Here is a 26,790-nt window from a genome sequence, read left to right on the forward strand (position 1 = left end):
AGAAAGCAGAGCCAGAGGCCAATGTTTCTGGCAATGACTTTATCAAGAAGTGCAAACCCAGAAAAGCAGAGGGAGAAATAAAAGAAAGCAAGCCAGGGAAGTCAAAAGCACCAGTGCAGGATACGTCTGGAAGCTGGGTACCAGCTTAGTCTCCCAGGTGAGTTGCACAGGAGGCTGTATAGATTGAGTGTCTGAGGACACTTCACCAAGAGATGGAAAGGAGCTGATTTACTAGTTTTTTTCTCTCATCATCGAAAGTTCACTTGACAGGGACTTGGGTCCCTGCACATCCGCTGGGCATGTGGCCCAACACCGCCACTGCAGCAGGCCACCCCTCAGCTTTTAACAGAGATGCCCCAGGGCTGTAGGTGAGAGACGTGTGGCTGGGGCACAAGATGAGGGTCTGCCAGTGGGTGCAGGAGGTTGTTCTGATCTCATCAGCCGCCGGCCTGGGACTAAAGGTTCTGGAGACAAGTGAGCACAAGAGGATGTGAAGAGGCTTATTAAAGGTGGCTGAGTCACCCACTGAAATACCAGGTGAGGCCCAGTCCTCACGTGAACCCACGTACCACGCCAAGGAAACGATCCTAAAAGAATGTGAAGCAGCCTCACAGTGACTTCTGACTTAAAATCGACTTTCTACTGTGAAACTCTGGTACCTCAAATGGAAAACAAAGGCAACTGAGTAGATGGGGGTGTTTTTTTGCCATAAAGTCTCATCACAGTGAAAACAAGTCTCTGAGGAGCTGAAGACGTACTGGAAGAATGAGACACAGAAGGAAAATAAACTGATCAAAGCAAATCCAAAGGAGTGTATAAATCAGGAAACTTTGTTACTACCAGTGAGGTAAAGGAAAAGGGTTCTCTGCTTCACTAAAGAAACATTCTATTAAGAATTTTTAGCTGTCTTAAGGAGAAGGCAATGGCAACCCACTTCAGTACTCTTGCCTGGAAAATCCCATGGATGGAGGAGCCTGGTAGGCTGCAGTCCATGGGGTCGCGAAGAGTCAGACACGACTGAGCGACTTCAATTTCACTTTCATGCATTTGACAAGGAAATGGCAATCCACTCCCATGTTCTTGCCTGGAGAATCCCAGAGTCGGGGGAGCCTGGTGGGCTGCTGTCTATGGGGTCGCACAGAGTCGGACACGACTGAAGTTACTTAGCAGCAGCAGCAGCAGCAGCAGCAGCAGCAGCTGTTTTAATGTATTCTTACTTGTCAAATTGTATGATGCACTAATTATAAGTATATACAGATTTTTATATATGTTTATAAAATTTGCATTAAAGAGGCTGATGCTCAAAATCTTCATAGGCGCCGTCCTGGGAGGGAGGCTACATGAAAAAGAGAAACATGTTTATGTGTTGGAACAACATGCGTACTAGGAAGAATTCAGACCTGTGCAGATATTGTTCAAAGGAGGAGAAAGGAAATGTGCTTGACTTTAATTTCTTTATAGTCATCAGCTCTCTATTTTTTTTAATCTGGATATTGTTGAATACATCTAGGTACTGATGAAAAGGTCAATGATCCTTTTTCTAAAATCATGCACTATTATTTTTAAAGGAATTATTTTACTTTAAAGAAAATATTTTGTATTTCTAGGGCCCTTGAGAAACATTCTCATTTAAATTCTAATCTTGTGAAGAAAATTCATTTTTGAGTTGTTACAAATCTGCAGAAAATGATCTAAAAGTTTTATAATTAATGTATAAAGAAGATGTTAAAATGTATCAAAGGATTATATAAAAGACTAACACAAGGAATACAACAATGAAGATAGTGAAAACTTTTTTTAAAAGCAACAAACAGGCTTCAGTTTCTGGAAGAACAACTGTGTAAATTGCTACAGAATCCGTGGTCTATGTACTCATACCACCGAGGCATGTTCTTGAAGATCAAGTGCTTTGTTATAGTCGGCCATAGCTTCTTCAATCAGACCTATCTTACCACGAACTTCTGCTCTAAGATTATATATTAGAGCATCATTAGGTTTCAAAGACAAAGCTGTAAAAGAAAAAAATTTTTCAAGATATCTTTTATATGAGCACTCAAAAAGACTCATTTTTTAAATACAAATTTTATAATAAATTATAATAACACTTTATTATTACTATAAGTTATTAGTAAATAATAGTATATAATATAAAAATAAAATAACACTTTAGTATTACCTATTTGAAAACATTTTTCCTCATATGTACATTATTTAGTTACATTTGAATCTTTCTAAGAAAATTAACTCGGGAAACACAGTACAATGTCTTTTTTGAAAGTCGAGCAATATTATTTGTGTAATAATTTTCTACATTTTAGCATACCAATGCTGTAAGTTATTACATAAACAAATCTATATTGATTACATTAAAGATAAGATATATAAAACCATTAATTCTAATGTAAATTTATCTAAGCAAACAGACCTGATGTCTTTCTTTTTTTGTCATCTAAAAACAATTCAAACATTGTAATCTTACTCAAAAAATTACCAAAAAACTATACCTTTACTTAGGTCTTCTTCAGCCAGTTCATATTGCTTTAAACAACAGTAGAAGTATGCTCTGTTAAAATATACTGCAGCCCACAATGGACAGCTTTCAACTACATATGCAAAATCTTCTTTTGCTTCTTCATATCTCTTTAATACTGTATTTGCAATAGCTCGATTCATGGTAGCACATTCATTTTCTGGATCAAACTTTAAAGCCTTTGAGAAGTAGTCACTAGCCTATAGAAATGTGAAGATAATGACAATCTGAATATATTTTAACTGGCAGCTATACAGCAATTTGGAATACTTTTATTATAAAACTCAGGCCATCTGTATCAGATACAGATGATAAGAAGGTACAGTATTTGCAGAGAATGTAAAAGATGATAATAAAACCAACCAATAGTTGGTCTGCTTTGTGTTATCACCCTGTGTCAGCAGTTTTAGACAGCGTCAGAGATAAAATACTCCTCTCTGCTGAAGTGAAATGTTCTCCTACCACCTCCCCTGCTGTCTATGCCCCCACCCCCACCCCCCGACACACACAAATCCCATATTCCTGTACAACACTATAAGTTAGGAAAAAAGGTCACAACAGGAAAATAAAACATAAGTTAGAAAACTAACACTTTTCATATAAAAGCAGAGTAAGGGCTAAAGAGAGAAGTGAACTTTGAAAATAAAATTCTAAACCATACCAAAAAGGTTTAAAAACACAGTTATATATGAAAAGCTATAAGGAAAGAAGAAAGACGATAAAAATCAGCTTTTCAAGAAGATCCAAGATTCCAGATGCTTCGCAACAAATTTTCAAGCTGGAAAGGACCCTGCAAAGTGTGGTCCATAGACCGGTGTTGGGGTCTTAAGTAAGTTAGAAAAATCTTAAAAACTGCTCCTTCACCACAAATAGCTTGAGATGCTGATTAGACATGCTGCTACTCAAGGTAGGAATCTCTTCTCTAGTTAGAGAATGGATAAAAATTTGACTCCTTTGAATTTGAATTCAAAGGAGTTTGAAACCTCCCTAAATTAGGAAAAGTCATTTTTAACAATACAGCTTGCTGAATCCAATTCCTTTACCACTCAATTTTCCCCCAGCGCACCACAGTTTCAAAAAAATTTTGAAACCTCCCTAAATTAGGAAAAGTCATTTTTAACAATACAGCTTGCTGAATCCAATTCCTTTACAACTCAATTTTCCCCCAGCACACCACAGTCTGGCTTCTATCTATCTCCCTCTTTCCATGAGGTCAGTTTTTGGTAAGGCTAAGGGTGTTGTCAAGTCCAGCAGACATTTTCTAGACCTTTCCTTCCACAGCGTTTCTGTGGCACAGATGCCCTTGGTCTCTTCTTCCCCCTTAAAACTCTCTTTGTCCTTGAAACAGGGAGTCTTCCTAGTTTTTCTCCTACCTCTCTGATCGTTTTCTATCAGTCTTCTTCATTGGACTATTTTTCTTTATATTTCCCAGGGATTTGTTCTCAGTTCACTTCCACTCTGGGTGAAGTGGAACACTGGGAGTGTGCTGACCAGGAGCCCAGACCTCAGGGCCAGACGTCCAGGCTCCACCACATATTAGCTCTACGCCCTCAGGTGAGTATCTAAAACACTCTGACTCGATGGAAGCAAAAAATCGAACTCTACTTTCAGTGCTGCTATGACAGCTAAGTGAGCTAACAGGTAAAGTACTGAGAACAATATGTAGAATATAATAAAGACTCAATTATACTGATACATCTTTATTTTTTTGCCAGTATCTGCAAATGGAGAGATCATAGCCCTCAAGCAATACACCATGAATTTTACTGTTTGTGACTTTTGAGAAGCAATTAGATCAAGACTGTGTAATCCATCTCATCCCAGAATGGGAGCTGTTCTGTGCTGTGGCTAAGTGCAATTTAAGGATCCCTTAAAAAGGCAGCAGAATTGACATTCCTCTGTGAAAAGCTCAAAGAATTCACTCCTGAACAGGAGGCTGGACTCACAGTCATTACAAATGAGGCAAGGGAATGACTCAAAGCAGGGCCAAGACTTCCTTCAAAAAGTAATTTAAGTTTCATTTTAACTAACCAATAAGTCCTCAATAAAAACTACACAATTCAAAATCACAAAAGGATGACTTCAATCAGGTAGGAGCTAACAACTACCTCAGCTAAAATAAATGAACTTAGTAAAACACTATAGTATGGCTGACTGTGAACAATGTAACTTTCTATTACAGCTTTAAATATATACTACTTAGGAAATGAAAGCCTATATATTTAACGAGGTTACTAGAAGAACAGGAGTATTATCACCCATGGAGTAGTTAGAGAACAAAGATGCCTACCACAATGGATGGCCTTGATTTAACAACTGGTCTAATTTCTTCATGCACGTGTGTGTGCATGATAAGTCAATCAGTCATGTCCGCCTCTTTGCAACCTCATGGACTGCAGCACACCAGGCTTCCCTGTCCATCACCAACTCCCAGAGCTTGCTCCAACTCACGTCCATCGAGTCGGTAATGTCATCCAATCATCTCATCCTCTATCGTCCTCTTCTCCTCCTGCCTTCAATCTTTCCCAGCATCAGGGTCTTTTCCAATGAGTCAGTTCTTCACATCAGGTGGCCAAAGTATTGGAGCTTCAGCATCAGTCCTTCCAATAAATATTCAGGACTGATTTCCTTTAGGATTGACTGAAGTCACTTCAGTCATGTCCAACTCTTTGCGACCCCATGGACTGTAACCTGTCAGGCTCCTGTTCATGGGATTCTCCAGGCAGGAATACTGGAGTGGGCTGCCATTTCCTTCTCCAGAGATCTTCCTGATCCAGGGACTGAACCTACATCTCTTCTGTCTCCTGCACTGGCAGGAGGGTTCTTTACCACTAGTGCCACCTGGGAGGCTAGAACTTATTTACTAGCTTCTAGATGCTTTCTCGGAGAAGGCAATGGTGCCCCACTCCAGTACTCTTGCCTGGAAAATCCCATGGACAGAGCAGCCTGGTAGGCTGCAGTCCATGGGATCGCTGAGTCAGACATGACGGAGCGACTTCACTTTCGCTTCTCACTTTCATGCACTGGAGAAGGAAATGGCAACCCACTCCAGTGTTCTTGCCTGGAGAATCCCAGGGACGGGGGAGCCTGGTGGCCTGCTGTCTATGGGGTCGCGCAGAGTCGGATATGACTGAAGCGATTTGGCAGCAGATGCTGATTCAAATTGTGTTTCTAGAATTTCAATAGACTCTATCCCTAAATCTAAAATTCGTTCAGAACCATACCTGTAAGTTCCCTCATACTTGTAATTAATTAAAAGGCTGACTCAGTTATTATTGAAAAGTCACCTGTAGTTCATGATGCATCCAAATGTGGTTTAAAACCATTAAGCTACTAACTAATCACAAAAGAAGCCAGAATACATACATGTCTTAACTCTCTAGAGATTATTTGGTTTATTGAAGACCCTTCCTCCTGGCCCTAAATCTTCCATCCATAGTCAGAAATAAAACGGGGAGGAGGGTGTACAGCAAATAGAATTTTCTCCACAAAAAAACCACAGAGCATACAAAAATAGCTGAATAAACCACTCTCCAAGTCTGCTTGTCTCTGAAGAGAGCACGCATGTATAAAGCCCAGGTATCCAGTCTATCAAGACAGAGGACAGACCATATTTTAGATCAAATATTTGCCCAGCTGATGTGCCCCTAGTTTGAGGGAAAAGAGCCATACTTTTTAAGTATGATCAAAATTCAAACTACACTTTAGATCTAACCAAACAGTCTTATACATGATATCCATAGAGTTATTAGGGACAAATAAGCTTAAAATGTGAGAGTTTCCTTCTCACGTGGACCACAAGCAGTTATGGAAACAGAAAATTGCCCTGGGCATTGTGTGTGTCTTGATCTCATTAACTAACTCTCTAGCACACAGAAACATTGCCAAAACCAGCTGGAGAGTAGCCTGAGCTTGACAAAGTTTAAGGTACCTTACCCTGACCGTCAGCCTCGGAAGACATTAGACTCCCAGCTATCTGAGGTCTGAGCTCCCAGCTATCTGAGGTCTGAGCTCCCAGCTATCTGAGGTCTGAGCTATGACGATCTCATTCACGCCTTACACAATAATATCTTTGATAATTCTCTGTCCCAGCATCTAACTCCACCTCTGAAGTCAACCAGCCTCATCATAGGGGTTAGCAAGCCAACTGATCTAACTCGGGAAAGAATGAAACTAAGGCAATTGCAGTAGAAATAGAATGGAAATGGCATGTGTGAGAAAAAACTAAGAAGCAAAACTGACAGAATTAGATGACTGATTAGAGGAAGCTGAGGAAGGAAAATCATGATTGATGCAATATTTTTACTCAGGTGACTCTAAGGAATGACATCTTGAGTTTGAGACAGGGTTTCTAGGAAGAAGAGCCAGACGGGGTGTAGAAGATACAGAGATTAATTCCTTTTTGAGTCTAACGCACTTATAAAGCATCCAGTTTTAGCAACTGATAAGTATGGGTTAGGAGCTCAGAAGAAAGGTAGAGGCTGACATGCAGCATAAGCCATGGGTATGGATGTGCTTTCTGAGTAAGGAAATATAGGGGAAGAGACAGGAGTGTGACTCCAGGCATTAAAGAGCTTTCCTGGAAGGAGGAGATAAGAGACTAACTCAGAGAAATGGTTGTGGAGTGACACAAAGCCATGTTGAATTTGTATAGAAAGAATTATATACAAAGCAGTACAGAGTCAAGATCTCACTTTAAATTTAACCACAAACTTCAAATGAGAACTTAAAGTTGTCTGGTAGTCCTGCTATACTTCCCTGGCATGTTCACACTACCACTCTCTAGAATAATTATTTCACATGTTCTCTTTCCTCTTCAAAACTCCTAGCCACACGTTCCCCTTTTTACCTATCCATCCTCACTCTTAACTGGTAAATGATACTCATATCTCATGGAAAAACTATAATCAATAAACAGAAATGCCTACTATCAAAATCTACCTATCAGACTTCCCTGGTGGTGCAGTGGATAAGAATCCACCTGCCAAGACAGTGGACACGGGTTCCATCACTGGTCTGGGAAGACTCCACATGCCGAGGAGAACCTAAACTTGTGTGCCACAACCACTGAGCCTGCGCTCTAGGGCCAGTGATCCACAACTATGGAGCCCACGTGCCACAACTACTGAAGCCCCCACGCCTAGAGCCCACGCTCCACAACAAGAGAAGCCACTGCAGCGAGAAGCCTGCGAACCGCAATGAGGATCTGCCCCCATTCACCGCAACTAGCTGAGCACGGAAGAATTGGTACCTTTGACCTGTGGTGTTGGAGAAGACTCTTGAGAGTCCCTTGGACTGCAAGGAGATCCAACCAGTCAATCCTAAAGGAAATCAGTCCTGAATAGTCATTGGAAGGACTGATGCTGAAGCTGAAACTCCAATACTTTGGCCACCTGATGTGAAGAAATGACTCATTTGAAAACACCCTGATGCTGGGAAAGATTGAAGGTGGGAGGAGAAAGGGACGACAGAGGATGAGATGGTTGGATGGCATCACCGACTCAATGGACATGAGTTTGAGTAAACTCTGGGAGTTGCTGATAGACAGGGAGACCTGGCGTGCTGCAGTTCACAAAGTCACAAAGAGTCGGACACAACTGAGCGACTGAAGTGAACACCACAACCAGAGAAAGCCTTCACAAGGTAACAAAAATCCAGTGCAGTCAAAAAATAAATAAATAAAAAGCAACTTAAAAAAAAATCTATCCATCTACAGCAGCGGTACTCTCTTTTGTACTCTGCATTCCTTCACGACATAATGGATAGTGTGACCTGCTCTCTTCAAAAGCCACCCTTGGAACTTCTAAACTTTAGACCCATCAAATCTTCAAAGATTTTGATCCTAATTATCCCTATCACTCTCTCCTGCACCAACAATTTCTCCTTTTCCACCAGATCCTTTCATTAACATAGGAGCATGAATCAATATCCCTCATATTTTAAAAAATCAAAAATAGCAACACCTTACTCCACTCCAGCCATCACCCCCATTTCACTACTTCTCTTCGCAGGAGAATTTCTTGAACTAGTTGAACTGTCTAATTCTTCATCTCACATTTTCTCCAAAACCCTTTCCACTTAAGGCTCTGGTGCCATTGCTACTCCAATGATGTTCTTACCAAAGTCATCAAGGATTCTCTCCATCCTCCCCTTCCTGGACTTCTCAGCAGCATTTGATACAGGACACATTTCTTAAAGCACTTTATTCTTGAGGTGATATGTGTTCTCCTGCTTTTCTTCCCATCATCCTGACTGGATACTCCCTTCTCAGTCTACACTCTGGTATCTCCTCTCTGCCTCACTTCTAAACACTGATGTTGCCCCAGAGCTTGCTCCTTAAACCCCTTCTCTCCACCTACATTATCCAACCAGGTAACCTCCTATGCTAATACTGATATAGTACTGCTTACATGAGGTGGTATTAGATGTTTATCATAATATCATCATAATATATATATTATATATCATAATATATAATACTAATATTATATTATTTTCTATTTCTTCCTCCAATAAAATGTAAACTACATCATAAAAGAAGTCTTCCTTGTCTTGTTTAGTTCTGTATCCTCAGGGTATTCACTAATTCCTAGCAGATGGCAGGTACATTATAAACAAAAGGAGATTGAAAGAATGAAGAGCTAAGTGGAATCAGGAAGTACTTGCTCAACTTTTCCAGCAAAATGCAAAGGACTGTAGCCTCTCAGTGGATAAAGGTGTCCCAAATATCACTTTTAAGGGGTATGGTGACAATATCGGGTAGTAGAGGAGAATACAGAGGTTATAGATCTCAGAAAATGCAAGCAATAAAAACAACTTTTTAAGATGAGTATGTTATCTTAGAAGCAAGGACTGTGAGTTCTGAGAAACACAGAGCTTGTGATAAAAGTCTTCCCAAACCAGGCTACACTAAATAGAACAGACTGTAAAGTCCTTTGCAATATCATCAGAGGTAGCTCAACTCAGAAAGTTACCATGGACAATCACCCTGTTTCCCACAGGAATCTCTGCTCTTAGTCCAGGGGGAAAAAATTATCTCATTCAAATATAAGTAACAGAAAAGTAATTTGCCTGCCTTCATTGTAAGAACCAAAGATAAAAAATTAACAGATTTTTAGAAATAAAATAAAAGTGACCAGAAAAAAGTATTGCTACACTGTAGATAAAAATTATAACATTATAAAATGAACTAGAAAAAAATTGGTAAGAAATTGCATTTAATTTTAAAAAATTAAATAAATAATCTATCTTTAAAAAGAGGTGGCCAGGAAGATATGTCATGGAAATGGCATAGAAAAGAATTTTAAAGAAACCTGAATTATAAGGTCCACAAGGTAATAACAAATAGAAAACACAGTAAAGATTTAGAAAGTGTTAGTCGATCAGTTGTGTCCGACTCTTTGCGACTCCATAGACTGTAACCCACCAGGCTCCTCTGTCCATGGAATTCTCCAGGCAAGAATACTGGAGTGGGTTGCCATGCCCTCCTCCAGGGGATCTTCCCAACCCAGGGATAGAACCTAAGTCTCTCAGGTTGCAGGCAGATTCTTTACTGTCTGAGCCATCAGGAAAGCCCAAAGATTTAGGAGAGAGATGCAAAAGAAAATGAAACAGAAATTAAGAGATTAAAAATTGCTTGAAAAAAAATAACTAGCATATAGAAGTCAAAAGCATCCCATTTATAATAATTGGTATTCACTGCCATTGAAGAAAATCAAAATAGTGAAACAGAAAAATTCTTACACTGAATTCAACAAATTTTCTGGAATCTGAATATTGAAAATGCATACTCTGTACTTACAACTTTTACCCCAAAAGGTCAATTCTAACAAATATTTGAGTAAAACTTTTCATTTATAAAAACAAAAAAAACTTTGGTGATTCTGACAAAAAGAAGTCATCGACAACAAAAATCAGGTTTGCATCAGACTTTGGGTACCAACATATATAATACCAAAAAATAGTGAAAGACACAAGACATTCAAGGAAAGAAAAAGTGAGCCAAGGATACTAAGTCCAGACATGCTGTCTTAAGACATAAAGGCTGCAGGCTAACAGCTGTGAACATGAAACAATTTAAGGAATATGAACCTTTTCTCAAGACTCTATTTGTTGTGGTTGTTGTTCAATCACTAAGTCATGTCCAACTGTTTGTGACCCCATGGACTGCAGCCCACCAGGCTCCTCTCTCCATGCGATTTTCCAGGCAAGAATACAGTGGTGGGTTGCCATTTCCTTCTCCAGGGGATCTTTCTGACACAGGGATTGAACCCAGGTCTCCTGCATTGGCAGGTGGATTGTTTACCATTACTGACTCAGGGAAGTCCCCAGGACTCTACTAGAAGACCAATTTTAGGGCACCAAAAAATGATTGGTTAGAAGGGAAACTTTGGCAAAAAGCCCGGTGAGGAGAATTATATATATTCAACTGAAGAACTAAGACTAAAACAAAAAGTAAGGATGAAAAAATAGTATGCAAATATTAAATCTTCTGGCAGCATACGAATAATGAAGGACAACAAAATGGGAAAATACAGAGAGAATGGAAAGCAAGTTAATGTGAGAAGTTTGACAAGTTGACAGAACAAGCTCAAGCATATTAAAGTATATAAATATAAACATTTTTTAAAAGAGAAAACTATGAACTAAAAGTGACTAATGTGTGAAAGGGAGAAGTAAGAGGGAAAGATATTAAAGGGTCATTTTATTGTTCTTCATAGCAAAGAACTTCCCTGGTGGCTCAGACCATACAAAATCTGCCTGCAATGTCGGAAACCTGGGTTTGATCCCTGGGATGGGAAGATCCACAGGAGGAGAGCATGGCAACTCACTCCAGTATTCTTGCCTGGAGAACTCCCATGGACAGAGGAGCCTGGTGGGCTATAGTCCATGGGGTCACAAACAGTCAGACACAACTGAGTGACTCAGCACAGCACACAGCGCAGCACAGTAAAGAAACTAAAGAAACAAGGAAGTAAGGGTACAAAGGTATTTTTATAAAGGTAATCACTAAAGCAAAACTGCAAGGAGATCAAACCAGTCAATCCTCAAGGAAAATCAACACTGAATATGCATTGGAAGGACTGATGCTGAAGTTGAAGCTTTAAAACTTTGGTCACCTGATGTGAAGAGACTATTCACTGGAAAAGACTCTGACGCTGGGAAAGGATGGAGACAAAAGGAGAAGGGGTGGCCGAAGATGAGATGTTTAAATAGCATCACCACTCAATGGACATGAATTTGAGCAAATTCCAGGATTTAGTGAAGGACAGAGGAGCGTGGTGGGCTGCAGTTCCTGAGGTTGCAAAGAGTTGGACATGACTCAGTGACTGAACAACAAAGCAAAACTGTAAACCTTCCTAAATGTTAGGAAAAATTCTAAATTTTTAAATAAAACAAACCACAGAATAAAAATTTAAATACATGTAAACAGAAAATAGGACATAAAATAACAGAACTAAGACCAAATATACTGACTATGTGAAAATATAAATGGGATATTTATTAAAAGATAAATATTTTCAAATTTTGTCATCTAAAACAAAATCCAACTCTACACTGTAGGAAAGAGACAAAACTAAAACAAAGAATTTTAAACACTGAAAATAAAAGGAAGGACAAAAAATACCAAGCAGAAGCAAATCAAATGAAATCAGAGGTCTGGATCTTCATATCAGATAAAGGAGAATTTATTCCAAATAGAAACAAAGAAAAGCATTTGTAACACTGAAGATTACAATTCACAATGTATATATAATATGTATTAATATCTATACATGAAATACTGTATTTCATAAGGTGGGAATTAAACAGATATAACTGGAGAAGGAAACGGCAACCCACTCCAGTATTCTTGCCTGAGAAATTCCATGGACAAAGGAGCCTGGAGGGCCATAGTGCAGGGGGTCACAAAGAGTTGGACACAACTCAACCACTGCTGCTGCTGCTGCTAAGTCGCTTCAGTCGTGTCTGACTCTGTGCGACCCCATAGACAGCAGCCCACCAGGCTCCCCCGTCCCTAGGATTCTCCAGGCAAGAACACTGGAGTGGGTTGCCATTTTCTTCTCCAATGCATGAAAGTGAAAAGGGAAAGTGAAGTCGCTCAGTCGTGTCCAACTCTTAGCGACCCCATGGACTGCAGCCCACCAGGCTCCTCCGTCCATGGGATTTTCCAGGCAAGAGTACTGGAGTGGGTTGCCACTCACCACTAAACAAGAACAAAAGAGATATAAAGAAACCTACATAGGATCACACTAATTATAGGATACTTGAATAAACCTTTCTCTGTAGAAGATAAACCAAATGAACAAAATAGTATGAATAAAGATTAATTTAAATACAATTAATAAGGTATATCTTACACATTTCAACACTACATGCCAATGATAGAAACTCTTTTTGGGAAGGCCCTTGGAATATTAAAGAAAAAAAAGTCATCATGTATTAGACCACATTAAAACCCAATAAATTTCAATATTCACAAAGATAAAAATCCTCCCTCCTGAACATTTTAAGTGCTCCATCAATTTTTCCTTTAATCAAAGGGGAAATTTGGCTAAAGTTTCAAGTGCAACATTTTGGGAAAACAAAAATAAAAACATTAAAGACCAAAATTCAGAGGATACTGCTGAAAACATTACTTGGGGGAAAGGCATAACCCTTAACAACTTACCACAATATAAGTGAAAGAGTGAATAAATAGATTAAGCTCTGACTCAAAAAATTAGACAAAGAATATAATAAAATTGAAGATAAACAGCAAAAGAGTAAACAAAGATTTAAAAAACACAACAAATAGTTTGATTCATGTAATGCATTACAATTCAAATATAATAAATTCAAAATATAAAAATATCATCTACTAACCCAACACTTTGATTTCAGACATTATAAACTGATGCTTTAAAAAAAGACTGCTGCCATAAAAACCAGAAGTAACAGACATATCTCCTCACCCCCAGTCAAGTGCTCATGTGACTGAAACTTAAGGTAGAAATTACTATGAGATAGACAATTACATCCGGAGAAGGCAATGGCACCCCACTCCAGTACTCTTGCCTGGCAAATCCCATGGACAGAGGAGCCTGGTAGGCTGCAGTCCATGGGGTCACTATGAGTCAGACAGGACTGAGGGACTTCGCTTTCACTTTTCACTTTCATGCACTGGAGAAGGAAATGGCAACCCACTCCAGTGTTCTTGCCTGGAGAATCCAAGGGACGGGGGAGCCTGGTGAGCTGCCATCTATGGGGTCGCACAGAGTCGGACACGGCTGAAGCGACTTAGCAGCAGCAGCAGCAGCAATTACATCATGAAAGACAGTCTGGAAGAAAGTCTGAGATTTTGCTAAATGGGGGCAAAAAGAAGAGAATTCCAGGTGGGAAGCTGGCAACAATGGACAGCAAGGAGACTGCAGGCACCTGGACAAGTCCAAAACAATGTTTACTGGACAAGTGTTGAGTGGCTGATAATAATGAGAAGAATAAATCCACAGAGGTGTAAACATTTAATACATAATTATAAGCATTCTTATGAAAGAGAAAATCTCCTAAAGAGCTAATGAATGTCTGAGACATAAGGATTGCATTTTGAAACTATATGTAATGAAGAAGGCACTTAGTGTCAAAAAGAAAACGAGAAGGAAAACTCACATTACCTGGGAAAATTGCCTGTGATGAAAGTAGATATTTCCTGCATTAAAGTAAGCCAGCGAGTAGGTGGGGTTTAAAGAAATTGCTTCTTGATAGTCTCTCATTGCGTTCTGTTGTTGACCCATAAACTCATGAATCACACCACGATTTGTTAAGAATTCTGCTGTAGCGTTGATCTGCAATATAATATAAGAGTAGTTAGTGTCTGGGAATAGTATTTATCTCCGATTTCATGTCTGCAAAAATGGACATTATGAAATCTCTTTGTGGGAAGCTAGTGATTTTATAGGGCAGGTGAAACCCCACTAGAGCAAACATTTTGAGAAAGGACTCGGCATGAAGTTGGTTCAATGCCAACATTTTGTTGATTTGGTTGCAATAAAACAAATAATTTTAGTGCTTTACTCAGTTCCTTTGCAAAGAATGGGGCTTAAGAATAGATGCATGAGGAAAAGCTTGTCTGTTTAGCTCTGTTAAGCTGGAGGAAAAATTTAAAAGTTAACATGTTTATTTGTCCTATGCAGTATAGCAATTACCTTTCAGGTCTTTCCTTTTTCTGATCTCAAATATTACAATATCTACCCAAATATACAAAAAAAAAGAATACAAAATCGAGAAGACAAAAAGCAGATTTTCTGTCTGAATTTATTTGCCATTTCACTACAAAAAAAGCTGGGGATTTACATTATTCTTTCTTTAGTTCCTTCAAAGCCAGAACATTATTTTTTTAATTATAAAATAATATTGATGTATCATGAAGCTATAAATTTGCATGTACTAAGAGGAATCAACATTTATTAGAAATGTATTTTCAAAATTTTAAATACAGTTAAGTTAGAAAACTGGCAAGCTGTAATAACTCTCTATTCTGTGAAACTCCTGGGGGAAAAAAATACAAATATTATTTTTTCTACAAGTCACTTTTAAAAGGCAACAGAGGACTTCTTACTTCATCTTATTCACTGATGACATTAATTTACACTAATGATAATATAAATGGATTTTTACCTTTATGGCAGCATTTATATCCTGAAATGCAGCAAAATTATCACCCATCTGAAGACAGACCACAGCTCTTCCTTCATAGGCTAGGTAGCTCTTTGGATCAACTTCCATAGCAATGGTAAAGTGGTTCCAAGCTTTCTGGAATTTTCCTTGGGCCTAAAATAATTTTCCATTTACACCAAGTAGGAAATTGTCCATATCATGACAAATGTTTATGATTCTAACTTAAATAAAGTCTTTTAGTAAGGGTATATTTATACTGTGCTAAATCTAAGATATTTTAAACAAGGAAGTAGGCTGTACTGTGAATACATTCAAATGACTGATTCCCCTGAGTATTTATGCTGAAATTTTAATTAGTTGAAATAAATCTGATTATCAGTCATCTCTTAGACGGGTCTTCAACAACATAAAATCTTGACCACCATGGAAACACCAATGCTTCTGACAATCACTACAAAATTTACATTGAGTTCTGAAAGCTCAGTTGGTAAAGAATCCACCTGCAATGCAGGGGACCCCGGTTCGATTCCTGGGTTGGAAAGATCTGCTGGAGAAGGGATACGCTACCCACTCCAGTATTCTTGGGTTTCCCTTGTGGCTCAGCTGGTAAAGAATCCACCTGCAAAGCGGGAGAGTTGGGTTTGATCCCTGGGTTGGGAAGATCCCCTGGAGAAGGGAATGGCTACCCACTCCAGTATTCTGGCCTAGAGAATTCCATGGACTGTATAGTCCATGGGGTAGCAAAGAGATGGACATGACTGAGCAACTTTCCCTTTCACTGCACACACAGGCAGGAATCGTTTATTTGCTTGGCATTGAAACTCTAGTTACACATATTATACATAACAAAATAAATATGTGCTCAATAATTAAACAAATAAACTAATGGTATAAAGTGAAAGTGTATAAACTATACAGCCCATGGAATTCTCCAGGCCAGAATACTGGAGTGGGTAGCCTTTCCCTTCTCCAGGGGATCTTCCCAACCCAGTGTTGAACCCAAGTCTCCAGCATTGCAGGTGGATTCTTTACCAGCTGAACCACAAGGGAAGCCCATAATGGTATAAAACCTAACTGTTAAATTGCACCAGTGTCTGGCATTTTAGGATCACTATACACATTCCATGAAAAATGCATACAAATCAACCAAGCAGGTATTTATACCAACCTTAGTACCAACTGGAAAAAAAGAGAGAAGGTTAGGAGAGGACACTGTTAGCAGAAAGATGTCAGAGTATTTCCTAGAGAAGACCAGTTGGCAACTAAATAAATCATCACAGAAAGGCAGTGAGTTGATAAATTCAGCACAGTCCAGGGCCTGTCTTTTATTCCTGTGGGCTCAAAAACCCAACTTGCCAGTCTCAGAAGCTGACTCTCACATAAACCAATTGACTCTTGAATAAAACTAATACAAAATAGAACTTAGAGTTAACTAGACACTCTTTGGGAGAAGGCAATGGCAACCCACTCCAGTTCTCTTGCCTGGAAAATCCCATGGACGGAGGGGCCTGGTGGGCTGCAGTCCATGGGGTCGCTAGGAGTCAGACACAACTGAGCGACTTCACTTTCACTTTTCACTTTCATGCAATGGAGAAGGAAATGGCAACCCACTCCAGTGTTCTTGCCTGGAGAATCCCAGGGATGGCGGAGCCTGGTGGGCTGCCATTTATGGGGTCGCACAGAATCAAACACGACTAAAGTGACTTAGCGGCAGCAGCAGCAGACACGGTCTTTAACCAGTAAACTTCTCCCTCACAGTAAATTATGTGAAAATCAACGTCACCATCACATGTTCATTTGATAAACAAAGAATTGAACTCGTCTGGTCCTGACAACACCTGTTTTGCTCTCTTCCACGTCTCTAGTGCTAGGCACGTAGAAGGGGAATCTGTTTCGTATTTATCTAAAAAATGGTCACTCTTGGCCCTAAATAGGATTTGATGGGGTTTTCTGGCTTTCATTTTTCAGTCCTTCCTTTCCTGATCCAATTCCTCCTCATACTAACGAGTTTTTCAATTCTCCTTCAGCTTGATATACACCCAGTGAGATCTTCATAAAATACAGATCTGCTGTCAGTGCTCTGGTGAGTGATATTCACATTTTTAACTGACCTAGACCAGTTACAATGACCTTCACCTCCAGTCATTACTCAGTTCTGCAGTCTTATCCCACATCACTCTCCCCTTGTCCATAACATTCTGTTTCCTTTAAGCCCTCTGTCTCATTCTCACCAAATGAGCTGGTCCCTTTCTGTGGAACACCGTGTTCTAAGCCCCAACTCTTACTCCTAATTACTAGTTTTTCATACCTCGATTTAAATGTTAATTTCTCAAAAAGTCTTTCCTCATCCCCTCAAACAAAGCTGTTTCCTTCATATAAACTGTTCTAAAACCCATCCTTTTTTTTTTGTACTTATCCTGAGTATAATTAAGTAATTATTCATGTACCAGCTTGATGCTTATCCCTTCAATAGGTAGTAAACTCTACAAGAAGAACCCTGTGTCTTTTCAACACTGTAGCCCTAGGCCTAGGTCAGTCCCTGTCCTGTACTAGGTGCCCAGCAAATGCAATGAATGATGACATTAACACATTTCTTTTGATTGCAGTCAGTTCTAGCTGTTTTGGGAGTCACCCTGTCTCTAAATTGACTTTGCAAGTTTCTACTCTGATCAAATAATGGCTAATTTCATGCTTAACCCTCAGAAGGCAATCTTATTTCCCTTATTAATCAGTTCTTGGGCATACCTCACTATAACCAAGCCACAACCACCTCCTAGTCTTAGATCAGCCAAATTCATTTATTTTTTAAATGAAAAAAAAAAAACCTCAACTTTAAAAGACATTGTAGATGTCCATCAGCAGACGAATGGATAAGAAAGCTGTGGTACATATACACAATGGAGTATTACTCAGCCATTAAAAAGAATACATTTCAATCAATTCTAGTGAGGTGGATGAAACTGGAGCCTATTATACAGAGTGAAGTAAGCCAGAAAGAAAAACACCAATACAGTATACTAACGCATATATATGGAATTTAGAAAGATGATAACAATAACCCTGTATGCGAGACAGCAAAAGAGACACAGATGTATAGAACAGTCTTTTGGACTCTGTGGGAGAGGACGAGGGTGGGATGATATGGGAGAATGGCATTGAAGCATGTATAATATCATATAAGAAATGAAATCGCCAGTCCAGGTTCAATGCATGATACACGATGCTCGGGGCTGGGGCACTGGGATGACCCAGAGGGATGGTACAGGGAGGGAGGTGAGAGGGGAGTTCAGGATGGGGAACACGTGTACACCTGTGGCGGATTCATGTTGATGTATGGCAAAACCAACACAATATTGTAAATTAATTAGCCTCCAATTAAAATAAATAAATTTATATTAAAAAAAGACATTGTTAATAAGAATTTCTGAAATTTATCATAATTTAAACATACTTTTGCCCATTGTTTAATTTTTTTAATAATAAAAGACACAAAAAGATTACTCCTTTCCTTTTCATGGAAAATATAACACATCTAGCACTTTCTTCCAAAAATATCACTCCATATTTTGTAGTCCACATAGCTCAGTGAGCGTATGGGTCAGGTCAGTGTCCCAGAAATCACTCAGAGACATGCTTGATAACACAAAGAACAACACTCTTCCAACTAGCTGGAAGGACACATGCCTATTCTCTTGGCTTCCAGTGTGTTCTAATCCACTGCCATTTGGAAGATGACCTGAATTCAGAAGTCCCTATATAATGGTTGTCTGGTCCATCGCATAGGTCATGTCATTACATTGTCTATTCCCTTTAGCTTTTCATTAATTTAATAGGATAAAACCTATGGAGCCCAGATATAACTAGTGAAATAAATTTTAACCAGATTTTTATATGTGAAACTCACTGGGAAAGTCTTCAAAGTTGTCTATAAGAGTGGTATGTATAATAGGGTGAAGTAGAAAGGGGCGCAGGCAATAAGGCAACTCAAGTTGACAAGATCCTCATCTCACTATCACACCAGGTTCCTGGGTTCGCTCCCCAGGCAGGCTCCCTGTAACTCATCAAACCCCTGCTTCCCACTGACACTGTGAATACTAATACGAAGATAAAGGTAAAATGTTCACAGTGAAAGCAGCATTGTGTATACCCATCACCACTGAAAGGTCAAATATAACCTCTTTCTTGTCCAAAAGGTGCTTTCGTGGTCCAAAACGTTGTCATATGATATTACCTGCAAATTATAGCCTAAACAAATTCTGGCTTTTGTATAGACTGGATTAAAATGCAGTGCTTTCAGAAAGTCCTTCTGTGCTTGCTTGGTGGCCTCATCATGTCCATATTCCATGTAAGAATTTCCACGTCCAATGTAAGCATCCAGAAAACGTGGATCAATTTTAACAGCCCAGGTGAAGAAGTTGACGGCTTCTTCAAACTCTTTATTCCTGAAAAGAAATGAAAATATTAATGCTTTCTGGTGAATTATCTAAGTGCTTTCCTGTATATAACCTTTACATAAAGGAATGCATTAACTCTTAAAAAAAACTTTAATTTTTATTAACATATGAACTATCATAAGAACTATTGCCATGGAGAAGGAAATGGCAACCCATTCCAGTATTCTTGCCTGGAGAATCCCATGGACAGAGGAGCCTGGCAGGGGGTCTCAAGAGTCCATGGGGTCTCAAGAGTCAGACATGACTTAGCAACTAAACCACCACCACCACCAAGAACTATTGCCATATGACCTAAGGCAGTCTGATGCGGTTCTTTGAAGATATTGGTAGAAGGAAAGAGGGGAAGTAAGAGCCTTCTTTATAGCAGAATACATTGAGATGATATTCTAGAGTTCTTTTTTCAGAATTATAAAAATCTAAATGGCATTCTTGAACACAGTTATCAGTGGACAGCACAGAAAAACATACTATTATTAATAAAATACACCATTTAAATCAGATGAAAATAAATTCATTGTTATACAATATGTCCTTTATAATGAAAGGAGCTCAATTTTTTGTCACACGGGAATTCTTACTTCAGAACTTCTGTAAAGGCAGCCCATTTCATTTTGGACACCAAAAGAGAAGGGGAGAGAAAGAAGTGAAATGCATTTTATTATTAACTTGTGAATGTATGCGACTAAATGATAACTCTATCTTCCTTGATTAGTCTCCTGTGGTTAGGTGAGGGTTGTTGAAGTAATCAAACATTTATCCATGGGTATATAAAGTCACTTTGCCATTTCACATGCAAATCTAATAAGTATTTTTAATTTCAATTAATATAGAGAGTTTAGAATTTTTTAATAGAATGAAGGAGCTAACACTGAGTAACTACTTACTTACCAGGCACTGCGCTTAGTGCTTTACATATACTATTTCACTTAATTCTTCCAACACTTCTGTAAGCTTGTTATAATCTTTTTATATTTTATAGATTAAAAGAATATCATGACTCAGAAAAGTTTGCACATATTAAGTAACATAGTAGATAGCATGCTAAGATTGCACAGAGCAAATATGTGGGGTTCAAACCCAGGTGAGTCAGACTCCAAAATCCATGCTTTCCCACAAGTCATCCCTACCCACATTCTTCACCTTTAGCATACTTGTAGCTGGCGCACAAGAGCCGGTGTGGTGACCTCTCAACAGTGCAGTCAGAAGAAAGGCTTGGAGTTCAAAACTAAGCCTTGGAGTTCAAAACTAATCAAAACAAATTAATACTAATTTTTCAAAACTGCTAGAAGGATCAAATGACAGCATGTGAAAACCCTTAGCACAGAGACCCTCACCCAATAAAGATTATTTTCCTCCTTCCATTCTTTTCGTTACTTCTCCAAAAGGTTTCAAACTTTAACAAGATGCATCACTTGCTTTTCTAACTTTTCCTTTATAAAAATACACGGAACCCAGGGTACCTGTTCTAGAAACTATCATCTCTTAGATATCACTCAGCATTCTCTTAAAATACAGTTTCCCAAACCTCAGCCCTTCCTTCATGACAGTTGCCCTGTGTCCCAACTACACCTATCATTTATTGAGTATTTCTCTTTAAATCACTTTTTTACTTAAGTAAATCTATTTTTTAAAATAATTTAAATACCACAAGTACAAAATCAATATCTCATGTCATAAACAGAAGGCAACCATAAAGATAAATAAATATTGGAGTTGGATAGTACGGTTTGCAGAAAACTAAACCTAAGAGCTGTACCATCTATCATGAAGTGTGGGGAAAATGCTAAAGACTAACTCTTAGCTGAGACTTTCTCCTTGATGTGTTCAGAAGGTTTGAGAAAGAATTCACTTTGAAACTGAAAAGCAATCCAGTTTGCCATAATGTGATTCAATTTTTTTGAATGCTTGTGCATGCCATGAAAAATAACAGAGGTGCTGATGATATTTCCCCCGTGTTTTGGCAAACACTGTCCAAAAATGTATACCAAGTGTTGTGCCAGAAGATGACAAAAGAGTCAACAGCAAAGCACCGGGAGAGCTTGACATTACAAACAGGAACCGGTTAACACTCATGTATATGAGACAGCTGGTACCTTCTGAGTTCACTCCGTGGATTCTCACAAAGAAAACACGGGCTCCCCTCCCTCAAGCAGTTTAGAGTGAAACTGTCCTCCTCTTTCCTGATAACTGGCACTATTTGAGAAGTAAAAGTTCACTGAATACAAGGTTACAATGCTTGTAGCCACTTTCTCACTGTATTACAGAAATAACTCTAGCCTAGATAATGAACTCTTTATCAAGAATAATTACACAGTAGTAATTTGCATTTCTATATAAAATGCATTTAGCGGATAGGTTTTTAACGGCCACTGCTTCCCTGGTTGGCTCAGATGGTAAAGAATCTGCCTTCAAGGCAGAAAACCCGCGTTCAATTCCTGGGTCTGGAAGATCCCCTGAAAGAGGGCAAGGCAACCAACTCCAGTATTCTTGCCTGGAGAATCCCCATGGACAGAGGAGCCTGGTGGGCCACAGTACATGGGGTCTCAAAGAGTCAGACACGTTTGAGCAACAACACTTGAACTGTTCACTTTCATTTCTATCTCTAGGTAGTGAGCTACTTATTTATGATGCATACCTATGGTGACCATGTAAATGGAAATTTTCAGGGCAACCCAGGTCTCTCATATTCTTCCCACAAATCACCGAAATGTTTCTAGTATGCTTACATCCAAATTGTATCATACACATTGCTTCCCTCTTATCCAGAGGGAAATTTAAAATCCTTTGTGAGTATATATGCCAATATATAGTTTAAAAAACATAATTTCACACTTTGAATCATCAAACCAATTTTAAAAGGAAAAATGAGGCAATGAATTGAAGTTATTTTTCGACATACATCTAGTTATCAGCACTAATGTTTAACAAACATCTAGTCTATTCAGACTAAGTAAACAATCATTAAGCCTTAAACCTGGGGAGGGACCTTGAAAGGCACCTAGCAACCTCTTCAAAGCTGATAATACCTAAAAATCAAGTCCAGAGGAGGTGATGGAGCCAAAGCCAGAGACACCACCCCCAACCCCCTACACCAGTAGGAAATAACATAGACTCAGCAGCTTCATTTTTCTGAACATGGGTATGTCACACAATGTCCTGTAGATTAGGGCTCCTGTTAAATAATCACATGATGGTTTAAAATGGAAAAATGTGGCAGAGTGTCTGTTATATCAGGGTACACAATCACTGGCACATGAACTGTTAAAACATCAATTACACAAACACAAAAGTATGCTAGTTTTTCTAAAATAAAAAGTGTCTCTATAAATCTAAAATAACGTGATCACCGAAGGAAGGTGTGTGACTCTCATTATGGTGTCTATTAACTAAGGACCAGGTGCTGAGCTGGCAGGTTAGGCCACAGACACCAAGGCCCACCGCGTTTTCCAAATGAATCATATACGTGACCAGATGTGCCCTACTGGGTTGTACAAATAAATCATAAATACCTCCCCAAACTAAAGAATGTGGCCTGCAGAGTCGAAGATTCAGAAATATTTCATGCAAATATAAGAAGAGTGAAATAAATGTGAAGTAAAAAGTGGATAGAATATATAACTCTGAGCCATCAGGCTCTCCCTCTGTGACTTTTTTTTTTTTAATCTTAAGGTGGCTTTCTCAAAGAGATCTAAAAATTAACTCTACCATAATACTTTCAGTGACCCAATTGGGCAACAAGTAGGATATTCAGCCTAAGGAATGCTGTCTCCTAGCAACCAAAAGAGTGAGAACCAGAGATATACAAAGGCACACTTCAAAAGTCTGCAACCCCACGAGTTCAAAGATCAAAGCCCTAAAGTTTACAGATTTATTCCTTTTAAAAATTTTTCCAAATGGGAGAATTTTTACTTTCTCTACTATGAAACATCAATAGTGAATCTCATTATTTACAAGCCATGCTGCTGAAGTAATAAATATGTTATAGCTCAACTTGAAAAGCAAAAATATTTTTCTTGAAATAAATATAACCAATCACTAAACATTCCTTACTGTTAAATTTAGTAAAACTGTTAAAATACATGGAATTGGGATGCTGAGTTATCAGAATTTTACTGTTGATTTAATTCTACTTTTATTAAAAGACAATAGAGATTCTGGTGGGATGATGAAAGTTGGTTATTTGGAATTGCAAAGCAGTTTCAGCTTAAGGAGGCCCCGCCATATATACCCAAGTGACTACATTTCATAAAGGAGATCAGGACCTGACACATAGAAAAATTTACTGACTCTAACAGTTGCAAAACACAGGAATGAGGCTGAGAAAATTCTGGTGTCTGGTTTTGGTTTTAAGAGAATTCAGTGACCTCAGACATTTCTGGTCTCCACTCGCCCACCAAAACAAACACATCAGTCATTATTATTCCATTTCTTTTTAAGAATGGCAATTACTTAAAGAGATGAATTGTACAAAGATGCTGTATTAAAATAGACAATGATGTGACTATGCTTTCTGCCTGTATAAATTAAAAGGTCTGAGACCAGTTTGGGCCTTTTAACCAAATATACCTTTACAAGCTCCAGTAATTATACTACCATATTCATAAAATTGAAAAAATATAACTCTCATAGAGAAACCATACCTGTACTAGTTATGTCCTAAAAGAGGGGAAAAAAGAATGTTAGTTTTCTAAGTAATTCAAACTATGTTCTACTGCCTAAAAAGTATATTTACAGAGTCTACTTGCTGTCCTAATTTTCTCATCCAAGTAACTACTATTATTTCACTCATGAAAAATGCTGTAAACTATTACTTAACTAAATACATTCTATTTCACATTAAAAAGTGAAATTCACGTGCTGAATTTCTATGCTTTTAAAAGTAAAATGTCCAGAAATTAATTTTTTTATATCAAATTTATGGGCAGAAATGTAAGCTATAAATTATAGTTAGCAAAATCAATCTAATATTATTTCAGAGTAAATTTTAAACTGATCTTCTATATTTTAGCCTTGTTACTATTCTTTTCTCCTCTTCTATAATTTACTTATTTTTTTACAATAATACCAGAAACAAGTAACATATTTTAAGCAATTTTAAGTAATGTGTTTTTTGTAGATTTCATTATATTTTATAGATATTTACTGGTATATTTTAATTAGTTTTAGTTTTAGAAATGCTTTTTAAAGGTAAAATTTTCTTGAAAATATTTTACTAAATCAACCTCTCTTCTAGGAAACAGACTTTTTAAAAGTTAGCTCCATTTAATGAACAAAGTTAATTATTCTATTCTTAGATATTTCAAGCTATTCATGATTTCATTCTGTGTATTACCAAGGTCCTTTCCAATAAGTGGACCTGAATCATACAGATACCCCCAATGCTATCTATCAGCAGGCATTTACTTGCTGATTTGGCTAAAATAGTTTGAGAAACTTAGCTGTGGTTCCCACTTCCATACAGTGATTCTCTGTGTCTCCCCCCATTTTTTTACTCTGTCACTTCCATAATATTCTCCTCTGTTTCTCCTATTATAAATCTGCCGGTCCCACTCGCTCTCACTTCAACATGAATCGCACTCCATACCTGTGATAGCACACAGCAGCAGCTTGACATAGGCTCACGTTCGTCTTGCTTATCAGTGCAGCTTGTTTAAAATCCTGAAAGAGTTTTACAAATTTCTGTTAATTTTACCACATTATCTTTCGGGTTTTCATAAACTTCCTCCTAATTTTGATTCTACCACAAATAAATTTTATACAATCCTTAAAATATACATCTTCTTTAAAACTTTATGTTCTCCTTTTAGTATCACACGAGAATACTATAACCCAATACAGAATACCATAACCAAAACTCACTCAGAACCTGGCACTACTGTTTCCACTCTTCTTGTGGTTTTGCCTGGTATTGTAATGAGGTATCACACTTACTTTCTTTTTCATTGTTTCCCCCCCCCCACCCCCCCAGTGAACACAACCAGAGACTTCTGTATCCAGACAGAAATAGAAATTTGCCTGCAGAGACTCTTAGGACTATAGGACAGATAAGCACTTGGGCCAGACCCTATAACTGCAACTCTTGTGTGGATTAGCTAAGGTAGCTCCTACCTGGGCAACCCACACTTAGGGGGAAATGTGTCATTTTGTCCAGAGATCCTAGAAGCCTCCAGAAAAGGAGCAGTGGAAATGTTAACTGCAACAGGTAAAGTCAGGGCAGTCAGTTGGAATGGACTTGAATGGTACTGGTTGGGCTTAGTCGCTCAGTCGTGTCCAACTCTTTGTGACCCCATGGACTGTAGCCCGCCAGACTCTTTTGACCATGGGGATTCTCCAGGCAAGAATACTGGTGTGGGTTGCCATGCCCTCCTCCAGGGGATCTTCCCAACCCAAGGGTCAAATCCACATCTCCTGCATTGCAGGCAGATTCTTTACCATCTGAGCCACCAGGGAAGCCCAAATGGTACTGGGGAAGAGGTTAAAAGAATTAAAAGCACTAACTCTGCCTAAGATCCTGATGCTGTGACCTGAACACTGTTCTCTATTGGACACCAGAGATGTGCTGTCTGAAGCTCTTTAGTTTTTCAAAGCCCTACAAAAACAACTGAAACCTGAAGCAAAATAAGAATACCACTGAGTCAGTTCAGTTCACTTCAGTTGCTCAGTTGTGTCCGACTCTTTGTGACCCGATGAATCACAGCATGTCAGGCCTCCCTGTCCATCACCAACCCCCCAGAGTTCACCCAAATTCATGTGCATCGAGTCGGTGATGCCATCCAGCCATCTCATCCTCTGTCGTCCCCTTCTCCTCCTGCCCCCAATCCCTCCCAGCATCAGGGTCTTTTCCAATGAGTCAACTCTTCGCATGAGGTGGCCAAAGTATTGGAGTTTCAGCCTCAGCATCAGTCCTTCCAATGAACACTCAGGACTGGTCTCCTTCAGAATGGACTGGTTGGATCTCCTTGCAGTCCAAGGGACTTGCAAGAGTCTTCTCCAGCACCACAGTTAAAAAGCATCAATTCTTCAGCACTCAGCTTTCTTCACAGTCCAACTCTCACATCCATACATGACCACTGGAAAAGCCATAGCCTTGACTACATGGACCTTTGTTGGCAAAGTAATGTCTCTGCTTTTTAATATGCTACATACGTT

The 26,790-nt window shown here is 38.7% G+C and overlaps 1 protein-coding gene across 1 annotated transcript in view; it reads right to left on the bottom strand.

Moving 5' to 3' along the window:
• Window positions 1-1,225: 1,225 nt before the first annotated feature.
• Window positions 1,226-26,790, bottom strand: part of TTC6 (tetratricopeptide repeat domain 6) — a 207,088-nt gene continuing 181,523 nt past the window's right edge. Inside the window, exons 27-32 of the mRNA XM_025270952.3 lie at window positions 25,226-25,299; window positions 19,419-19,629; window positions 15,188-15,340; window positions 14,185-14,355; window positions 2,505-2,730; window positions 1,226-2,009 (exon numbers count right to left, since the gene is read on the bottom strand). Coding sequence (XP_025126737.3) covers window positions 1,873-2,009; window positions 2,505-2,730; window positions 14,185-14,355; window positions 15,188-15,340; window positions 19,419-19,629; window positions 25,226-25,299 — 972 coding nt within the window. The 3' untranslated portion in view covers window positions 1,226-1,872. The remainder of the gene's footprint in view (window positions 2,010-2,504; window positions 2,731-14,184; window positions 14,356-15,187; window positions 15,341-19,418; window positions 19,630-25,225; window positions 25,300-26,790) is intronic.

The sequence above is a fragment of the Bubalus bubalis genome, chromosome 20 (assembly GCF_019923935.1).
Source record: "Bubalus bubalis isolate 160015118507 breed Murrah chromosome 20, NDDB_SH_1, whole genome shotgun sequence".
In the NCBI taxonomy this organism is placed as follows: domain Eukaryota; kingdom Metazoa; phylum Chordata; class Mammalia; order Artiodactyla; family Bovidae; genus Bubalus; species Bubalus bubalis.